This window comes from Sparus aurata, chromosome 7 (genome assembly GCF_900880675.1).
Source record: "Sparus aurata chromosome 7, fSpaAur1.1, whole genome shotgun sequence".
NCBI classification, from domain to species: domain Eukaryota; kingdom Metazoa; phylum Chordata; class Actinopteri; order Spariformes; family Sparidae; genus Sparus; species Sparus aurata.
In genome coordinates this window covers 18477509-18497042 of record NC_044193.1, presented here as the reverse complement: position 1 = coordinate 18497042, position 19534 = coordinate 18477509, and the positions used below count along the sequence as shown (strand labels likewise).

Genomic DNA, 19534 nt, shown 5'->3' with positions numbered 1-19534 from the left:
ATCACTTTTGAATTGATGGATACAACATGGCATTTGATATGTTATACTTTACTTTTAAGTCACTTTAGTTTCACCTGAACACTAATATACTTACCTTTTCATGTGTATATTTGGGTGCCTTTATGTTCTGTTTCTTGGTAGGCTGCTTACATTTTTGCACTACATCTGTGATTACACAACAAATTAGATGCAGACCTGGCAGTAAACTGTTGTTAAAGTAAATCATTCGACCCATTCAACTTCATGACCTGAATAGGAATACAGCCCATAGTAGCCTAGTCAAAAATTATTATTATTTTTTTTTTAGGAAACTACTGGTTTATTTTTATCCAGTCTCTAGGTTAATATTTACCTGTTGGTTGAAAAATATGTTTAATATAGATTAAAAATATCAAAAGATGAAGACAACTCCCTCTAGCTGGAAACTTCTCTCCTCAACGTCTAGCCACGGTAATTCACGTAACGTCTCGCGATGACTCGACGTCAAGGGGAGTGTCAAATTCCAAGAGAGAGGAGAGGAGAGGGGAGCCAGAGAGAGGGGCGCAAGGGTGAGTTTGTAAACACTTTATTACCCTTTAATTTCACTAGATCAATGTCAACTACGCTAAACTATGACAAAGTAGCACTCTGCGCGTAAGTTCCCAGTGTTTGTTAGTGTTAAAACTACGCGTCTACTTGATTGTCTAAACTGTTGTAGCTGCTCAAACGCTTCATTCGGGACCCACTGTCTCGCTTTGCACTCAAGTGTCAGTCCGCTAACCAACTAACTGCTAGCTTTTTTTCTGCTTTTGTGATTTTTGTACTGTGCGCAAAGCCTTTAAAAGACACCATTTCACTTCGGGTGTAATTAAATAAGTGTTGCTGTGTGTTTGTTCGTTGTCATCGCTGGAAGTGGTAGTAGCGCTGTTATGACACTCATGTTGAATGTGCGTTCGGCCTGTTGTGAATGCTAGCCGCACCAGCTAGCCATTAGTTTTTTCGTGGATACAAAAAGTTGATTTCGGGTGTTTTAGCCAATAAGATTCAGCTATCCGATGTTATTGACACGGTCCAAAGCTTCGTACGTATCCGAAGCTGTTGACTGACGTGCTTTGAGCCAATTGCTGGGAAAAATAGGCGGTCTTGTTACGGGAAAAGGCAGGGCTAACTATGCCCGACCGTCGCCAGACGGCAACGAAGGCTAAAAAAGACAAACTTTTTCAGGCCAGTTAGCGTTGACTGGATGAGGAACTAAAGTTTGCACGACTTTAGATTTTCAGTTTGACGCCTACCTTTTTTACATACCGATAGTTACACGAAAAATATGTGCCTGCCTGTTTTTTTGGCGGTATACTGCGCTGTAATGATAATCTGGGTCTGCATGGAGAGTCTCTTAGAAGCTCACAGTCTCAAGTAATAATGATATCCATAGTATTGCAACGTGAGCTGTTGAACGCCCCAGGATCCGCATCTCCATGCATGTCAACACGTTCATTAGGAATGTAGGTCATGTTTTTGGCAGAGTTGTACCTCATTCCATCACATAGAGTTACACCAGAGAAAAACTGCAGCCTGTTTTGTCCAATCAAACATCCTGACCAACTCAGATTAATTTATGAATATGAGTGGTTTTACAACGTAAATATAATTTGTTGCTACTTAAACATAATACATTACACATATGGTGACTAAATTAAATGCTTTAAAAGTATGTGTTGAGCATGCACACTTTGATCTGTGTATTTTTCTGAGATGTCAGTGATTCAAAGTCTGTCCATTTTGTTATTGTACAATCATGTACTGCTACAGAACATTGAACATAATTGATTTATCAAAAATGATAGCCGCAGAAACTATGCAGACCCAAATCCTCAGGTGACCTGAGTGGTTTCTTTTGAATTTGTTGCTACAGAATCAAAACCTCACAGCAAGTACTTAAAAAATCTTTCCGACCGAGATTGAAATCGGCACAGTGTTTCTGATTTAATTTTAGAAAACTGCCTTGGGTACGTCCCGTATTGTCCTGCATTGTGTGCTAGCTTGTCATGGATTTAGCTTTTAGGCCTTGTTAGTTATGCAGACATGGATATAGGATTTCATTTGCTCCATTTACCAAATCTCGGGTTCACTTTGCTTACATAAGTACATACTGGCTGTTGCACACACACAACCAGCGACAGCCGAGACCTCACCTGTGATCCAGCAGATATCCATGATCCGTCAATTGACCAATCACTGACCACATTTTTCTTTCTTTCATAATTTTGCTCGTTGCTCTCTGTCCTTTACTTTTTTCTCTTTGTGGGGTCTCCCCTACCCTCTGGCAATTCAAGCCTCAGATTCCAGAGTCATGGCTGCAGCGCGAGCTATTAATACAGTTTGTTTAGTCAGTTTCCTAGCAGGCTGCATCAAACACTGGATGGCTGCGGCTGATTATAGCTGGGACTCGTTCCCTTACACCTGCTGAGTCGGAGAAATCCAAGTTAACAGTGGGACTTTGGCAGCAGCTCAATGAGAGGGACAGGAATTAGGGCACTTTGAGTGCTTCCATGTCACCTTGGACGAAAGGAGGCGAAAATAGGTGGACTTGATATCCACACTGGTAATGAATATCAGTGATGGTGCATCAGGACGAGCAGACTGATTTATTATCCCTCACACAGTTGAGCATTTTACAGTGCGCAATAAAACTTTACACTGTCAACTTGTTGATTAGTTTATTCTCAATGAGACTCATCTGACAGTCAAAGTAGTAAATTAACAAGTATTTTTGTTTACATGAATCTAGCAGAGGTTTACAGATGGTAATACAGGTTTTTTAAGTTGTCCTTCAATGTAGATATTCTTACCACAAAGCCGAGCAAAGTCAATAGATGCATGAATAAAAGTCCTTAATAAAATCTGTTTTAATCAGGTTTGGGCAGCAATGAAAACAAATGGTATTTTCCACCCCTGTCATGTAAAATTTATGGTGGAAATCCCACATTTCATGTTGGTGCCAGGCAGCCAAGTTAATGTCTAACATGTCTTTAGTAAGATGTAAACTTTGAAATCTGTTCCCACTCCTCACGCCAGATGTGTCCATTTCCCCCACACAGTCCACACCCTCTGTATAACGAGCTAGACGGAGTATCTCGTTTGCAGACACATCTCTGCCCAAATAGACTCAGTGGATTGGAAGCACTTTGCAATGGCCCTGGCACCAACCTGTTGCCTTTCTCCAGAGCATGGGAGGTCTGCTTCATCAGCCCTTTGATCTGCACACACAGAGGGACAGGGCTTTTGCTTGCAAACACGATGCAGACCGCTTTTCTCTCATGCAGACATGGAGCAGAGAGACACAACGGTAAGGCCTGTTACAGGCCCGGCGTCATGGGAGAGCGTTGTATTCCAGCGCAAGGCTTCAGTAATCATGTGTTGGCTCAGGGGCAGCTGTCCTCGACGGAGGGAGGAGGGAGGAAAATATACTGACTTCAACATTGGGAAAACTTTCAGACATTTATGCTTTGCCAACACACTGAATAAGCTGTCCCACTCAATAATGTTAGACTACATGCTCAATCCATGGAGAAGGTGCAACAGAGGTGAATGTGGTCAGTAATATTATAATACTAAAAATAACTAATGTCGCTTCCCAGTTTGTGGAATAGCTGAACTTATTAAGTTGGATGAGGCATCGGGAGATTTTTTTAAATGAACATGATTAAACAAGCCTTACAAACGAGTCAAAACAACACAGAAGCACAGAGGCTTTCACGTCATCATTGTCAAAGTAAAAGTTCATGAGGTGAATCACAAAAGACATAGTTTGAAGGGTTAGTTTTAAATTTTTAAGGCCCCTGCTCATGACTGCATTTTAGCAAAACATTATTCACTATTACAGTAGTCAGTGACTTTTGTTTATTGAAAGGTTTGTACTTGTATACACAGCATGGGCCTTGATGCATGTTGGTTGTTGCTGGTACTGTCAGTGGGACAGCATTGTGTAATAGCCGCCAGACGTCACTTTGGGCCAGCTGAGAGCGCTAAAACATTGATGTCCCTCATCTATCACCACCCCTCCGATTCCCTAATTCAAATTCAATCACAAGTTTATTTTTCTAAACTTCCCGGTTTGTCTTCACATGGAGTGCTGTTCAGCTGGGTGGGGTGGTTTGGCTGAGCTAGGGATGGAGGAGGGGGGAGTTTGTGAGGAGTTATTCTCCTCAGTGGGGACAGCTGATAGAAGCAGGGAACCTCACACAGCTTTAGTTTATGTCAGCTCAGCTTCAGGCACAACATGCAGAGAAACCAAACATAACCATGTGCATATTTAATTGTTTGACAATAGGATTACTAAGGGAGAGAGGCTTGTATGTAGTATTTTCTGTTTCCAGTGCGTTAAACAATGCTATCCCTATGTTGCTCCATTTTTACAAATCACTAAATATTTTTGCTGAGTTAACAGCAGCCCAGTAAAATCCTTCATATTATAATGTAACAGAATAGGGCTGTACAAGGAAAATAACTTGAATTACAGCTATCATAAATATCTTATGTACCTCAGTATATTCTCATTGCAGTTTTAAATAAATAAATAATGTGAATTTTATTAAAAAATAGAATAGCTATAATCAGTCATATCTCACCAGAGCCTCAACCAGCCTGTTGGTCCAGTGTCCACTCCATATGGCCAGAATCTAAAATTTAAAAAAACTATTATACACTGATTTATTTGAAAATGATAATCTTGGGTTGCAATAAGCAGTTACATTTTGTTATAATTTCAAAATAATTGATTAGTGGTTTGATCTATTAAATGTCAGAACATGGTGAAAAATTTCCTCCCCAAAGATAATGTCTTGTTTTGTCCACGATACAAAGATATTCACTTTACTCTCATAGAGGAGGAAAGAAACCAGAAAATAATTAAAATAAAAATGCCATTTAGGAAGCTGGAATCAGAGAATTTTTCCTTTTGTTCCTTAAATTTTTCTTAAATAATAAATACTAAATAAGTATGCAAGTTATCTTGGCAACCAGATACATCAATATGATATTTAGAATCAGAATCATAATCAGATTTATTACCAAGAAGGATTTTACACCAAAGAGGAATTTGTCTGGTGGATAAGGTGCATGCATTGAAGACAATAAACAATAAACAAACAGTGACTATTATATATTACACAGTATAAACAAACAGAGACATAAGTGTGGGATGACTGATAAATAGAGACGGAAGAGCTGTATAGGAATGACAAAATAGATAAAAAATTAAAAAAATGTAAAAAATGATACAAATTGTCCAAATTCTGCATTAATGTAATGCAAAGATTCAAGGGGCAGTGGTGGGTTTTATATAAAGATATAACTCAAAATAGTATTTGAAGTTAAAATGTTATGATAATAGTTTAGAGGTTGTCTTCTTTAGGACTTAAGCTGCAGTAAAAAGGTGTAGTTGTTCTGTTCTAGCTGAATTAAATAAATAATACCTCTAACTATTCATAATTTTTTCTTAGAGACTGCTTAACCTTGTCGGCATACATGTATTGAACACAAATGTACAAAAGGTGCTGGTACCAGCTTCTTAAATGAGGGGATTTATTGATTTTCTTTGTCATTTATGACAGTAATTCAAGTGTCTTTGGGCTTTGACGGAACAAAGTGACCAATTTTTAGAAGTCAGTTTTGTGCTCTGGGAATTTGTGATGAGTGTTTTTCAAAATGTTTCGATATTTTGTAGACTAAACAACTAATCGACTAATTGTGTTAATAATCTGCATTTAAATGACAAAATAACTGATCATTTGTTGCACACTTAATTGTCAGTAACATTTAGTTTCTAGTCACTTGTATATTCATACAGAAAAAAATCAAGTTAAAGTGAATCAGGACAACAAGTGAGGTACAGTGTAGGGTCAGTGTGAATGTGCTCTTTTCAAGATATGTGTGCAGTGGATTCACATGAGAGCTCTCCTGAGGTAGATGGGGATTGTGCTCAGAGAGAAGCAGCTGAGAGGGGGAGATGTTGAAAGCGGGGTACAAGAAGGTAAAAGGTTGGGAGGTGCTTGAGAGGTGAGTAGAGGGAGTGGTAACAAGAGAAGGAGGGATTGGAAGTGACGGGGGAAAAGGAGACAGAAGGAGAGGGGGACGTCTTTGTGTGTACACGGTAGCCGTCGTTCTCTCTGGTAAGCGGCTCCTCATTGGCCGGCCAGAATCCCCCCTGTGTGAAGGAAGTATCACCAGGGAAACTTCGTCTTGCTGCCTCTGTGCATGTTTTCCTCCTTGCCAGGGTTATTTTTAAATAGCATTCGGCTTCCTGCTCAGACTAAAGACTCACAAGCCACAGCATCCCTGTTTTGTTGTTTTCAGGATTTTGCCAGTTTACGGATCAAGAACAAGCCGCAGCAATGTTCTCCTCTTCTGCTCTCCCACAGTTACATTGCAAGCTCTTTGCAAAAATGGGGGACGACCGACCTTTTGTGTGCAATGCTCCTGGCTGTGGACAGGTAAGTCCCCACACTCCTTATCCTGGGTTTCAGGTGTGTCTTCATGTAGCTTATGTTTGCCTCTGTGTAAGTACTCTCCAGGAGTTCACTGTGTCTACTTATTATTTAATGTGCATATTTTTAAAAAGAAAATGAATTGAAAGCACTATTGTACCATTAAAGACAAGCTTTAATTAAGATATACAAGAGAGAACTTGATAAAGTTTTCAGGTCTGTCTTCACACCTGGTCTTACTGCCAGAAAACGATCCTGGCTGTGATTTATGCAACACTCCTAATGATCATCATTCAGATAGCATTCAAGCTAACATGCTGTCTTTTGAGACAATGCTGTCTCCTTTAGCAATGACTCACTGGAAGCTCCAGTGAGTAATCAGAGCACAGTTATTGTTTCAACCTGTCACTGTTGACTTCTAGTGCCTGCAGACACAGGTTTGAGCCATGGCAGTGACTCAGCTGAGTGCCAATAGTGCACTCACATGCCAGCAACGTGGTGTATTGCAGGGGCTTGGCCCGATATCACAGCAAATTAAAAGAAGTGTGTTCTCGGACTCGTGATTATTCAACACAGGAAATATCATGTCTGATGTTGTGCTCAATTAGCCATCTGATGCTGTGTTCAGCTGGTTGTGATACAACTAGTGCTGGATTTTCTCTCCTGGGGTCTGGGGGAAGAAAGTGTTTATGTGGTTAAGAAACATTTGTGATTCATGAGCCTTACTCTCTGATCAGACGCGATCTGTTGTTCATGCGTGCTGCGGTTTGAACAACAGGCATGTACAGCAGTTAAACATGCGTATGTTGGATGAATAAATGATGATGTGTTTGGCTATTTTCTTCTCAGAACATTATGGACACCCAGGGATTCTTTCCCTAAACATTTGAACTTTCCTTTGACATGTTTCTGTGATGTAAATACTCTGCATATTTTATTTGTAGAGGTCATTATTAATTTAGCTGGCAGTTAAGGGAACACTAGCACATGAAAGCTTTTCAAGGCAAAGAGACGGACGTTAATGACAGTGTGGATCCACAGCTGTTTATTTAGGTCTAATATTTACTCTCTTTTAGCACTGTTTTGGTCTTTTGGTCTGCCTGAGGGAAATATGTGGATCTGTAGCTGCTAAATGTCCCACTGTGTTCATGAGCAAGTGTTACATGCTAAGTACGTATGTCTGCAGTGTTGTGCTGGGCAGATACTATAACAGCTGGAATCAGGGTTGTTGAGAGCAAGGAGTACGGATGGGCGATCTGGCCGAAAATCTTATATCATGATCTATTTAACTGATACTAAAATACATAATCTCAATTTCAATCTTTCTTCTCAGTTTTGAAAGTCCTGAAGACTAAAGCCAGACTTGAAATAGCGTAAGAATTTTCTTAATTTGCAACTTTAAAGCACAACGTTGAATAAGAGATCCTTTTTTGGTCCCAGCTCGTCATCAGCCATGTTCCTAGCTATAACCCCCGTTGCATTGTTTACAATATGTCACCCAAGGAAGAGCCACTAATAAGTTGTCCAATCAGCATGGGCATGTAGTTGGCTACATCACTATGTTTGTTTGTTTATGTAGTGTGAATCTGCTCCTCAGTGAGTTTTTGTGATGTTTGGAAACATTAGATACCATGATTGCTACAGTTTGCCTGAGAAGTACATTATGGATGCTAGGCATTTCTTGTTATGATTATCCTGATTCACAATATTACCCAATAATCATCAATTAGCTTAAAACACTTGAAATGGCAACAAAGCTGACTGAAGTAACTTTCTCTTTCATTTAAGTGACATGTTATTGCTGCTGTGACAAACAGCTAAATGACAACACATTGATTGAAGCAGAATACGTTCATATATAAAAACTGTGTTCTGCACTTGGTCAACAGAAGTTGTAATCATTCATTTGCATTCAACAGTGACATCTGGTTCTACAAATACTTTATCGCTTACAATGCTAGTGCAGCCTAATCTTTCTCAACTGTGCAGGAACAAAAAACCTCTATTGCATTTAAATGTTGATTTAGAATTCAAATGTCAAGATAATGAAAGAAACTATAAACTATTTGGTACTGCCATACAGTTTTCAATACTCTGTGGATATATTTTGTTTTAATAGTTAATTTGTATCGTCTTTGATTATATTTATTTGTGTATGTTTAGACAGGGAACATCCTTTATGTTACAAGCACCTTATGTCCAAATGTTGTTTTTACTGCTGCCCTTGAAAAGCAACAGTTGTCTACCAGGAAAGTCTGAATCATGCCTAATATAGAACGAGAATGATTGACTCCTGGCTTTGCGAGGGGTTTTCCTTTTTTCCATGTTAACAACAACAACAACAACAACAGCCCCCTGTTATATAATGCTCAGTATTTACTGTGTGGGGTGGGGTAATCCTAGCTGCAAGTATCTCATACAGGGAGATTAGTGGGAGATAGTTTCCTCTGCAAGACCCTGCCGCCTGTTTCAGCGGAAAGAGACAAATCAGACATGCAGTTGTATTGGTGATGCTGCCTGGTAGGGCTAAAAATAAGCCCCCTGACACTTGACTGTGTTTCCACTTCACTCTCACGACTGAAGTCGCAACTGCAACGCAGCACCCCAAAATAGGCTGCAACGAATGGTGAATAGGCTGGTGCCAGAGCCAAGATTATTCCTCCTCCGCCTCTGACTGATTCACCATCTTGCCACTTCTCTAAAGAAGAAGTGGCATGTCTCAGACTGTGGCTGTTGGAGCTCTCTGAGTGCAGGACCTCCTGTAGCTTCCCCTGTGGATACCTGATAGGAAATAGCAGAACATAGAGCTTTACTGAGACACAGTTTACAGCATCAACATTTCACATGTTGACAAGTTTGACATCTATGTGTTCCAACACTTATGTCTGGTTTGATGCATCAGCTCGTTTGCGTTTAGTATTTTTTTGGGGCAGTGGTTTTTATACTTCTTCAATTTGTTGACATTTTCAGCCAATGCTCATTCGCTGCATCTCTGGGCTGTTAAAGTTATTTCAGCTCTCTTCTACAAGCCTCTTTCTATTTCTAGATAATTCTAGTTTGTGTCAAGATATTTGAGCCTGTGTCCTGCAGCTATAATGGGTGCTATAATACTTTTAGCACGAGGAATTGTACACCACAGATAGAGTTTTCTTTATGGTTTGTCACATAATGTGTACAGTATAGGCTGCATGTGTCAGGCTATTTCTCCAAGAGATTATCTGTCTGTGATTATGGAAATATGATATCTGGGTTAAGGCACTATAGGTCACCAGGAAAAATAGAAAATTACCCTGAGGCTACTTTATATAATGTACTTACCTTTCATATTTTCTTCTCCTTCACTTGTTCCAGAGGTTTACCAATGAGGACCATTTGGCTGTGCACAAACACAAACATGAGATGACACTTAAATTTGGACCAGCCAGGACAGACTCTGTCATTATCGCAGGTACTGTTTGTCTATGTGACAAACAAACAGCTTTGCTCTGTCTCTTTGTAAATATCCTATATCAACATTCAAATGAAGACTGTTTAACATGCCTCAACGTCAGTGTGATCCAGCGCTGTTAGCACAATCTCAAGAAAAGCGGCTCGAAGGAGACATTAATGACATGGTTTTCTATATTGAGTGCTAAGTGTGAACTAAGTGTGAAAGTGTTGCTTTGAATAGTTATCTCTGTTCATTCCCTTTTGCCAGACCAGACACCTACTCCCACCCGCTTCCTAAAGAACTGCGAGGAGGTCGGTCTGTTCAATGAGCTGGCCAGCTCCTTCGAACAAGACGAGGATGAAAAGAGAGCAAAGACCTCTGTAAGAAAGGCCTAAGGGTGGTGATTTTGTCGGTGTTTTCCTCTGGGTGTGTGCGTCTGTGTATGTCTTTACGTATTATTTTGTGCAGAAGCCAGTGGAATTTTTCTGCAGACTCCACTGTAGTGATGAATTACTTCTTACTTCCTTATTTCTCACCTCAAGTGTTGATGTAGTCAAAAATAAATGTTTGCAGAAATTCCAGCCATGTGCTCTTTGTCAATTTATCTCACTACTGCAACAGTTTGTTAAGAGGTTTTTTTTTTTTTTAAATGATTTAACTTGCAATGTGTATCGGCCTAAAAATCGCCCTAGTGTTTTGTAAACTGATGCTGTGGTTGTCTAGTTTATGTGATAGAAAACATAGCTGCCCACATCCCTTTTTTAATGCACTGTAGTGTATGTTCACATATCTGTAACAATTATTGTGTGACATGACTGTCTCTTATCATCTCTGTCCTTCTCAGCTCCCTGCAGCCAACTCTGTGGCTTTGGACATGAGCCTGCAGACGACATCAGATGTGAAGGTGAAAAAAGAGTCACCTGTAGAGGTCGACTCCTCGCCACCAGACAGCCCTGAATCTATCTCTGGGAGGTCAGACAGCAGCACAGAGATCATGGTTAAAGGAAAGGTAGGACTGACACTGGGGAAAGGGGGGGGGCATGAGTTTAAAGAGAAGAGTGTGGAACCTTAAATGATGTAGAAAGAGTTTGGCCGATGATTATGCAGTATTACATGGATGAGTCTTCAGGATGTGAATAATATTGTCGTTTCCTCAGAGATGCTTTAACTGTTTAACAGAACTTAGCTCACTGCTGTTCTCCTAGGACACACCACCCAGGAGTTCAGCCCCCACCCCGACTATTGTGCGTCCAGGTTCCCTCCCACTACATTTGGGCTTTGATGCCCTTCAGCCCACCATGCCGTCACCCACCTCTGTCATCACACAAGCACCGCCTTCTAATCGTAGCAGTCTTAGGTAAGTAAGGTTCAGCATCTCAACCCTGATATACTACTTAAAAACAGGACAGGGACAGTTCAGGCCAAAATCAAATATACACATTTTTGCTTTTACCTGTAGTGCTATTATAAAACTATTGTTTGGTGAGTTTAGTAGATATCAGCCGTGGAGATGTCTGCCTTCTCTTCAATATAATGTAACTAAATGACTCCTGCTTAAAACATCCCAAAATTAAAAAAAAAAAACTCAACAGAAAATGTGTGTCTTTTCCAGAAATCCCAATGACCCAATTACTCAAGATAATCCACAGCACTTGTTATGAGGTGTTTCATGTAAAAACTATTTTCTGTCAGTATCACTGCACAGAAGGAAGTGTGCATCTTCTCTTGGATGATGCTCGTGGCAGTGTGGGATGTAAAAAATAATGGCGTCCTCCCCAACTGAGCTTTAACCTTAGCTAGCTCAGTTAACTAGTGTCTCCTCCATGCATAGATGCATGCTTCCATCTGTGCTGTGATATAGATGGCCAGTGTAGATGGATAAATAGCTAGAGGAAGAGGAAAAATAGATATTATGGGGAGTGAAATATCCCTTTAAGTGGCTTTAAAACTCTAAAAAATAACATGTTGATATTGCAATATTACATTATGATATCACGTGTATTACGTATCACATATCATGTCTGTATATCTGCTGGTTCTGACACTGTGTTGAACCAATATGATGTCTGTGTGTGAACATTTCAAAGCTAAGATGCCATCATGTTTTTCTGTGGCTGCACAAATTAAAATCATGTTTGCTGTTTAGTGTATATTTCAAAATTTCCCTGGCATAAAACTGACATATGTTGTAACTCTTAAAAACCATGTGTTTTCGACTTAAACCGGATATAACTTTCTGTGGGCTTGAACAGTGTTGTATGCACAGCTTGGCCTAGTCATGATGGATGTAAGTGTGGATTTTATGGGTTTGAAGTAGATCATTTTCCTAAATAGAAATAGTTGCTATGTTACAGAAACTTGGGAGTTTATACAGACATGACTGAACCTCCTCTTCCTTTTGTCCCTCTGTTATCTGTCTGTCTAGTTCGCCAACCAGCCACTACCCCATGATGATGCTTCCCTCTGGTCAGGCAGTGCCCGTGCTCCCTGGTCCAGTACAGATGCCCTCTGTCATTAATGTAAGACAGACAAACAAATAGAATGTTTATAACTGAGACGTTTGGTTCAAGTTGTTAATACACATGTTTTTGTGTGTCTTATTTGGTCTCCAGCTGGCCCGACCCATGTGCATGGTACCCAACATTCCTGGGATCCCCGGTCCTCCTCTGGGAGGTAGCAGCAGCGGCTCTAACTCGCCCTCTGGCTACAGCACCCACATAGAGGCCAAGATGGTCAGCATTAGATTAGCTCTCTATTTTTATTTCTTTATCTGTTCTTTTTGTCTCCATCTCCACCCTCAAGCTATCCTCTGCATTGGCTTAGTTTGTTCATCATATGACTTTTCCCCTGCTGTTGTTCATTTAACCCTTATACCACAACCACACAATTGATGCTGAAGCCATGATGCCGCAACGTACACAAACTCTATGTAAAGATCCAAAATTAAATTGAATTAGTGTAGTCATTGTTTATAGTATTGCAACATACACAAAGTAGCCACTTTAGTAGATTATTTACAGAAACTGCTTGCTCCTTCAGTCACAAGTGGAAGATCATTGGGGTAAATTAGAAATGTAGGGCTGTTCCGTTGTTTTGCAAAATGTTTTCTAAGCACAGTTTCACACATGGGCACGGGTTCACTCTCTGTACTATCACAAGTTTTATCTACAGTGAGCAGTTAATCAAGGATGCTTACTAATCACCATAATTTTGCTTCATCACTGACAGATCCAGAGTCACACAACATTAACAACATCATTTCGAAAAATTGCTCCAGGAGAATATAACTTTATTAGGCTCACTTCAGCTACAAAGCCTCCAGTACAAAAGAGTTGAGACAGAACAGGATGTCACATGAATGCACTGCTGAAAGCAAGCTGGAACTGTGTGACATTGTCAGGAACGCATGGGCGAGGATCTCTGCAGAATTAGAGAAACTTTTGTAAATTCATGCCTCAGAGAGCTCAGGTTTGTCCAGAGGCTAAGGGTAGTACAACCTGGTGCTTATTTTATTATATTATGAAAACATCTGCGATGTATCAGATTTGCAGATTTGCATGAAAAGCAGAAAACAACAGTACAAACGTTGTTAAAATATGATCAAAATCACAAAATGCAATATCCAAATTGCACAAGCTACAAGTTTTTGATAAGGGTACAATGTGTGTCAAATCATCAATTTAATGAAGAGATGCCCAAGCGTGCAGATCGTGTTATCCACATCATCATGATTTTTTATTTTGATTGAGAGAAAATGAAAATGAAAATTGCAAAAATGTACATTCCAACTTATCATGAATCATATTGCAGTTGCAGTATATGTTAAAATAATCACAATATGATTATATGATATGAACATATTGTAGCCATAGTCACTTTCATCAAACAGTGCAACTTATGGCATGTTTTACTGACAATTAGAAACTTAAGTCAATTTGGTGCTGATACTATAAAAGAGTTTATTTGTTGACATGGAGTCAGCGTAGTACAGTATAGATGGATAGAGGGTGCAATGATGCTGTAGTGATTTAAATGATAACAGAAAAAACACAAAGTGTAGTACTATTGCCTCTGAATCCGTCCTGCTGTGTTGTTGCTTTTTTTTGCCTTCTTTGTGCTTAGATCTTCTCCTTTATACGTACATTACGCTGGTTGTACTGTTGCTGTGGGCTGATGTCATGTCATTGTTCTTCTGCAGCGTCTGAAGGCTGCGCTGTCCCAGCAGAGTCCGTCAGGACATAGTATGGGGATCATGGCCATGGGCAGCAGCCCCATGGTACCTCAGAGGGCAGAGCAGAGCCAGCTGCTTGTCCAACAACCAGATGCTCCATCACCTGCACAACCTCAGGTACATTGTATTGTCTAGTGCTGACAATCTCTCTGTAGCATGTATTCAGTGACATTGTCACATAAATTTGGAAAATCTTAAGAACAAACCAAAAGTAACTGAGCAAAACCATGTTTGATATGTGACTTGTCACCTGTTTCAGTTACAGAAAACTGGGGCCGTACTTCTTGTAGTGAGATGACTATGATGTGCCCTGACTGAAATAATGAAACTATGACTCAAACTTCCCTTTTCTCTCTCGTCTTTCTTCCGCCTCCCTCGGTTGTCTGTCTGTTTCCTGCTCACCCTTTGCCTTATTCTCCCTCTAGGTATCTCCAGCACAGCCTACAGGTGGGCGTCGGCGGCGGACAGTAGATGATGACCCAGATGAGCGAAGGCAGCGCTTCCTCGAGAGGAATCGGGCCGCAGCATCCCGCTGCAGACAGAAACGCAAACTGTGGGTCAGTTCCCTGGAGAAGAAGGCTGAGGAGCTCTGCAACCTGAACGTCTCGCTGTCGGTGAGTGGGCTCAGAGTGGGTGGGCAGGGATGAAACGTGGCCCGTGTGTCTCACTGACTGCACCTAGTTGAGAGGCTTTAAGTAGTTGTTAAAGTTTGTGAGGTGTTTTCAAGATAAGCAGATTTTCAGGGAAATTTTACAAATTGGGTGAGGTTCCAGGACCCATTACAAGTCGTTTCAGATTTTTATTGTGTTATTTGGTGGTGTATTTATGCACTGCATGATCACATTATCACTGCCATTTGTACTGGAGCAGAAACCAGACTGTTTACCCATTAAGGGCATTTCTGACCTGAAAACAGAAAAAATCAATTCTGAAAACAAGTTTGCAAGGTCTCCTTGGATGGAGTAATTTGATATTTTTTTTTGTGAACTCCCTATAAATAATTAAAATGTGTTGTACGGTCTTATTTTCTGGTCCTCAGAATGAAGTGTCTCTGTTGAGGAACGAGGTGGCTCATTTGAAGCAGCTGCTGCTGGCCCACAAGGACTGTCCTGTGACCAACCTACAGAAGAAAAATGCCTACTTAGGTGAACCTTTTATAATTCCTTTCATGATACTCACCTGGTGGCCTGCCTTGTTTATTTTCTTAGCACCATCCCAGAACCTGCCGAGAAACAATTTTAATTGTCGAAAAATGTTGTTTCTATACTTTGTGAGTATCATTTATAATTGTTATTTAAAAGTGTTACCATTCAAAGTATTGTCACCTTCAAATGATTGACCTTTCTTAAGGGTGTCATGTCAAAAGACTATAGAGAAAATGGAAAACCGGAAGCAAGGCTTTGCAGCAACATCATGTTAGATTAAAATGTATGGTTTAGCTCTGTTAACTGTCATCTCTTATAGCTCTTTTAGCTCCATTAGCTCTATTAACTCCTTTAGTTGTTAGCAGTGTTAGCCAAACACACAGAGGAACCCTGCAGCCCACAGGCTGCCAACAGCTAACAAGCTCTCCTCCTGTCAATTTAAACATGGATTTTTGGTTCACAATATAACATTATCATGTTAAAAAAACAAAAGGGTGCATTCCCCATCAAAAGTGAGTTAGGTGTGCCCTTTTGAGATTTAACACATTATGTTTTTATAGTTCTAATGCTGAGTAGCCAGCCAGTAATAGTAACTACAGTAACAGCAAGAGAAGAAGCGCACCATTGTTGTTAGCGCTCATTTTAGTTTGTCATTTACTAAGCAATAAAAAAATATTTTTTATCCTTGAGGTGCTTCATTTCTGTTCGTCCCAAACAGGCTTTTTATCGTCCCAGAGAGCATGAGTCAGCATTAGTCTTGAGCCCTGGCTGCAAAACAGAATAATTTTTGTAGCTTTTCAGTAAACCTGGTATGGAATGTATTCAAGGTTCAAAGTGAAAAGCCAGTTTGGTATAACTCTGCATTTGTGTCATCTTCTTTTCTGTGCAGCTGCAGAAGAGAGCATGAAAGACAACTCAGAGCCCACAGGTTCTCCTGCCCCGGTGATCCAGCACAGCTCTTTGGCGCACAGCCCCTCTACAGGTCAAAATGGCCTGAGCTCAAGGGCAGCAGCTGAGGCCATGGCAATGTCTGTGCTGGCAGGAATGGGCCAGCAGCAGCGGGCTGAGAGTGGACCCTCTCACATTATCATGGCTGCACAGTCTCAATCTGCTGCCAGATGATGAGCGATGCCACCACGGCCCAGAATTTGGCTCTACACTCGTCAACCAGGGGTATAAAAGAGCAGCGGACTTCCCCAACTTCCCCAATCTAGAAGTCCAGATTTCTCATCTCCCCCCTTCGCTGTGCTCCTCTGCTCTCTCTGACCCTCCTGTAGAGTCATCATGCTGTGGCCTGGAGCTCAGCAGCAGCCTTCTGGGAATGGACTGAGACTATTGAGAGAGCTTCCTGTTCACTTTGCCATAGACTACAGGGGCTGGACTCCAACCTATCCCATACTCGTTTCTCCCCCTCTGTGCTTCCTCTCTCTTCTCTCCTCACCCTCAGTCAAAAGGACTCCTCACTGGACTGTAAGACTGTATCGCTCTGAGCGTACTGCCGTAAAGAACTTCCCATGTTGACACGCACCGCACATGTGCAGTCTCTAACACACAGTTGTTGCATAAACGTTCTTGATCAAATCAGATACCAAACAACCCACAGGGCTGTAAACTGTTTTCAGCAGGGAATAGTGCCTTGTGCTCCTCGACTTGTTAGCCATGAACACACCCACACATGCCATCATAGCAAACGTCCCTATACATACCTAGCTCCAAAGATGCAGTAGTCGTCTAGACGTCAGTGACTCAGATATTCACCCGACACCTTTTGTAAATGGTCCCTCCTTCTCACCACGGACCCAAAAACCTTACCTCATTTACACCCCTTTATGATAAAAATGATTAACTGTTTGTGTGAATTGGCTCTGTGTGTATATGTTTATGTACATCAGAACATAGCAGTTTGCCTATTCCGGATCTGATACGTTAATAGCTGGATTGTTAGCATGTGACTTTTTCTGTTAGGGTGTTATGTTCTTGATACAGTATGTGCAGCTACATATATATATATATATATATATATATATATATATATATATATATATATATATATATATATATATATATATATATATATATATATATATATATATATATATATATTTTATTTTTTATCAATTGGCACGTCCTCCCAGATTAGTCCACAGAACCAAAACAGGTCGGATCGACAGTGTGTTGCTGTAAAATTAGTTGAGCAATAGCTTTTTGTGACCTGAAGGGAATTCAGCCTCTCCCCTCCTCCTCACTTCTCTCCTCTAAAACAGACAGTTGTGCTGTTTATTGGTTTGTAAGTGGATGCCTTTTCCATTTTATATGAACCTATTCTCGTGACTGTGCTTCTCCATGTCAGCTCTGGACTTACTGTAACTGTTATTTTCACACTTCTCAGGATGGTTGCACATCCTTGCTGCTCGTCGGAAGTGCGATGAACCCCTTAGTCTCTTTGCTCTTTACCAAACCTAAACAAAGCCATAACGACATCAAATCAGATCTCTGTGTCTCCAAAGACCACCTGGTACTTGTTCCGGGACAGGAAGTAAACAGCCTGACTGTTATTTTGTGATTCAGAGATCACAGTGACACAATCCATCACTGCTTTATACTTGCACTTGCTTGTTACACACAGTCTCACTCACAATGTCTGATGATTTTGCCTTAAGATCACATTGGTGCCTCTGATATCCCCACTTAAATACACAAAGAATTGCTCATATGGAAAACAAAAGAGCCTTAGAAAATTTATTTATCATCAAAATACAAACAATAAATAAGGAATATTTACTGGCTGGTTTCTGGTTCCTTGAAGCCTTTAAAATGAAGTGTTATTTGAACCATTATTCTCTTTTCAGTAATATTAAATTATACAACACTTGTCTGTCATCTGGTGGAGAGACACAGCAAAGACATCTTCACTGGTTAAAAGTCAAGACGTCTTCTGACTGTTTCTGAAAGGAAATCCCATCAAGACATTTCACAAAAATATCAGTGTATTTTAACTGAAACACCTTAAAAGGCAGTTTGCTTCTCTTGTTTTCCTGTATATTTTTTCCCCCTCTTCTGTCTGATATGATCATATATTTGCAAGATGTGATATTTTAAAATAAGATATCTGTCCATTAACACAAGGGCATGTCTTTTATGCACTAAAATAATGCAAGTTTATTGTTGCTTTGTATTTCTGTTCATTTAACATTTTCGCAGATATCAGATCTTTGTTTTAAAAAATGGTATTTTCTCTTATCTGTACTGTATACATGAATGGGAATCCTCTTGGCAACTTTAATACCTTTCACCTTTGATTGAACCCCTTGTCCTACAGTCCCAATGGCGACCCCAGGCATTTTGTTGTACTTCGGAGCTGGCGCTATATTTGGCTGGCAGTCCCTTATAGACGATTGTTCATATGGAATGGAAATTCAAACTATATTCAGCTTTCATGTTTTCATGTAATTCATGTCATTGGCACCTTTTTCTGTCATTTCTTGTTTTCTTTTGTTGTGTGCTGTTTTCAGCACTATACAACCTTTTGTCATAACATGTCTGATTGTACTGATAAATATAGAAACTAATTTCTTTAACACACATTTCTCTTTTTTTTTTACAGTCATTAGTCCTTTTTTCAAAAAAGAATTTTTTATCCCCTTTTATTATATCTCTGAAGAAGAATTTGGTAATTGTCTTTTGACCGCCCTCGTCTAACTTATTTTTTCAATTGGTCGACTAACAATCGTCATTACGGTCTTTGGCATATTAATGTCACCAAGAATTGTTGTGAATACAGCAATTTAAAGAAAAATGAGACAATGTGAAAGTTGCACATAGTGTATTAATGGTTTTTCACACTCCCATTGTTGGACTGATGATTTCAAAAATTGTCCTTGTTCTGTACATATCTGTACTATATGAATATATTTACTTTTCCATGCATGTCCAAGTGAAATACTATGAACACTTACAGTGCTGCAGTTTTAATTAAAGAAACTACATCTTAATGAACGTTTATTATGTTTTTGTCTGATGGTTTTTAACTGAGATTCACACTGACATAAATAAGTGATTTATACATTTAATGTACTGTATTTTATTTGAGTATTTCAATTTTCTGCTTCTTTATACTTTTCACTTTCACTTTGTGAGTGGAGGAAGGCTTTGAAACAGCATTTTGACCTTCATGTTTGGAAATAATATTTAAAGAAGATGTAATCAAACATGTACCTTAACTACTACAACTCTCTAGATAGATTTTCTTTAGAAAAAAAATTGT

General features: G+C 39.9%; 1 protein-coding gene and 1 long non-coding RNA gene across 4 annotated transcripts; one reads left to right on the top strand and one right to left on the bottom strand.

Moving 5' to 3' along the window:
* The first annotated feature begins 488 nt into the window (after positions 1-488).
* atf7a (activating transcription factor 7a) lies at positions 489-19272 on the top strand. Of its 3 annotated transcripts, none has more exons than XM_030423742.1 (12): positions 489-548; positions 6399-6470; positions 9816-9912; positions 10162-10274; positions 10739-10903; positions 11100-11251; positions 12320-12413; positions 12507-12626; positions 14093-14242; positions 14551-14739; positions 15165-15270; positions 16160-16392. In XM_030423742.1, exons 2-12 carry the CDS (start codon positions 6423-6425, stop codon positions 16390-16392), a joined length of 1467 nt encoding a protein of 488 aa, XP_030279602.1. In that variant the 5' UTR covers positions 489-548; positions 6399-6422. The 3 variants fall into 3 exon arrangements, with proteins under 3 accessions (XP_030279602.1, XP_030279601.1, XP_030279600.1); XM_030423741.1 differs by having other exon boundaries at positions 497-548; positions 6334-6470; XM_030423740.1 differs by lacking the exon at positions 489-548 and having other exon boundaries at positions 6372-6470; positions 16160-19272.
* LOC115585406 (uncharacterized) lies at positions 13834-15352 on the bottom strand. Its single transcript, XR_003984700.1, has 2 exons — positions 15305-15352; positions 13834-14657 (listed from the first exon to the last, which is right to left on the bottom strand). It is a non-coding gene; the product is annotated as an uncharacterized LOC115585406 (long non-coding RNA).
* Positions 19273-19534: the final 262 nt, after the last annotated feature.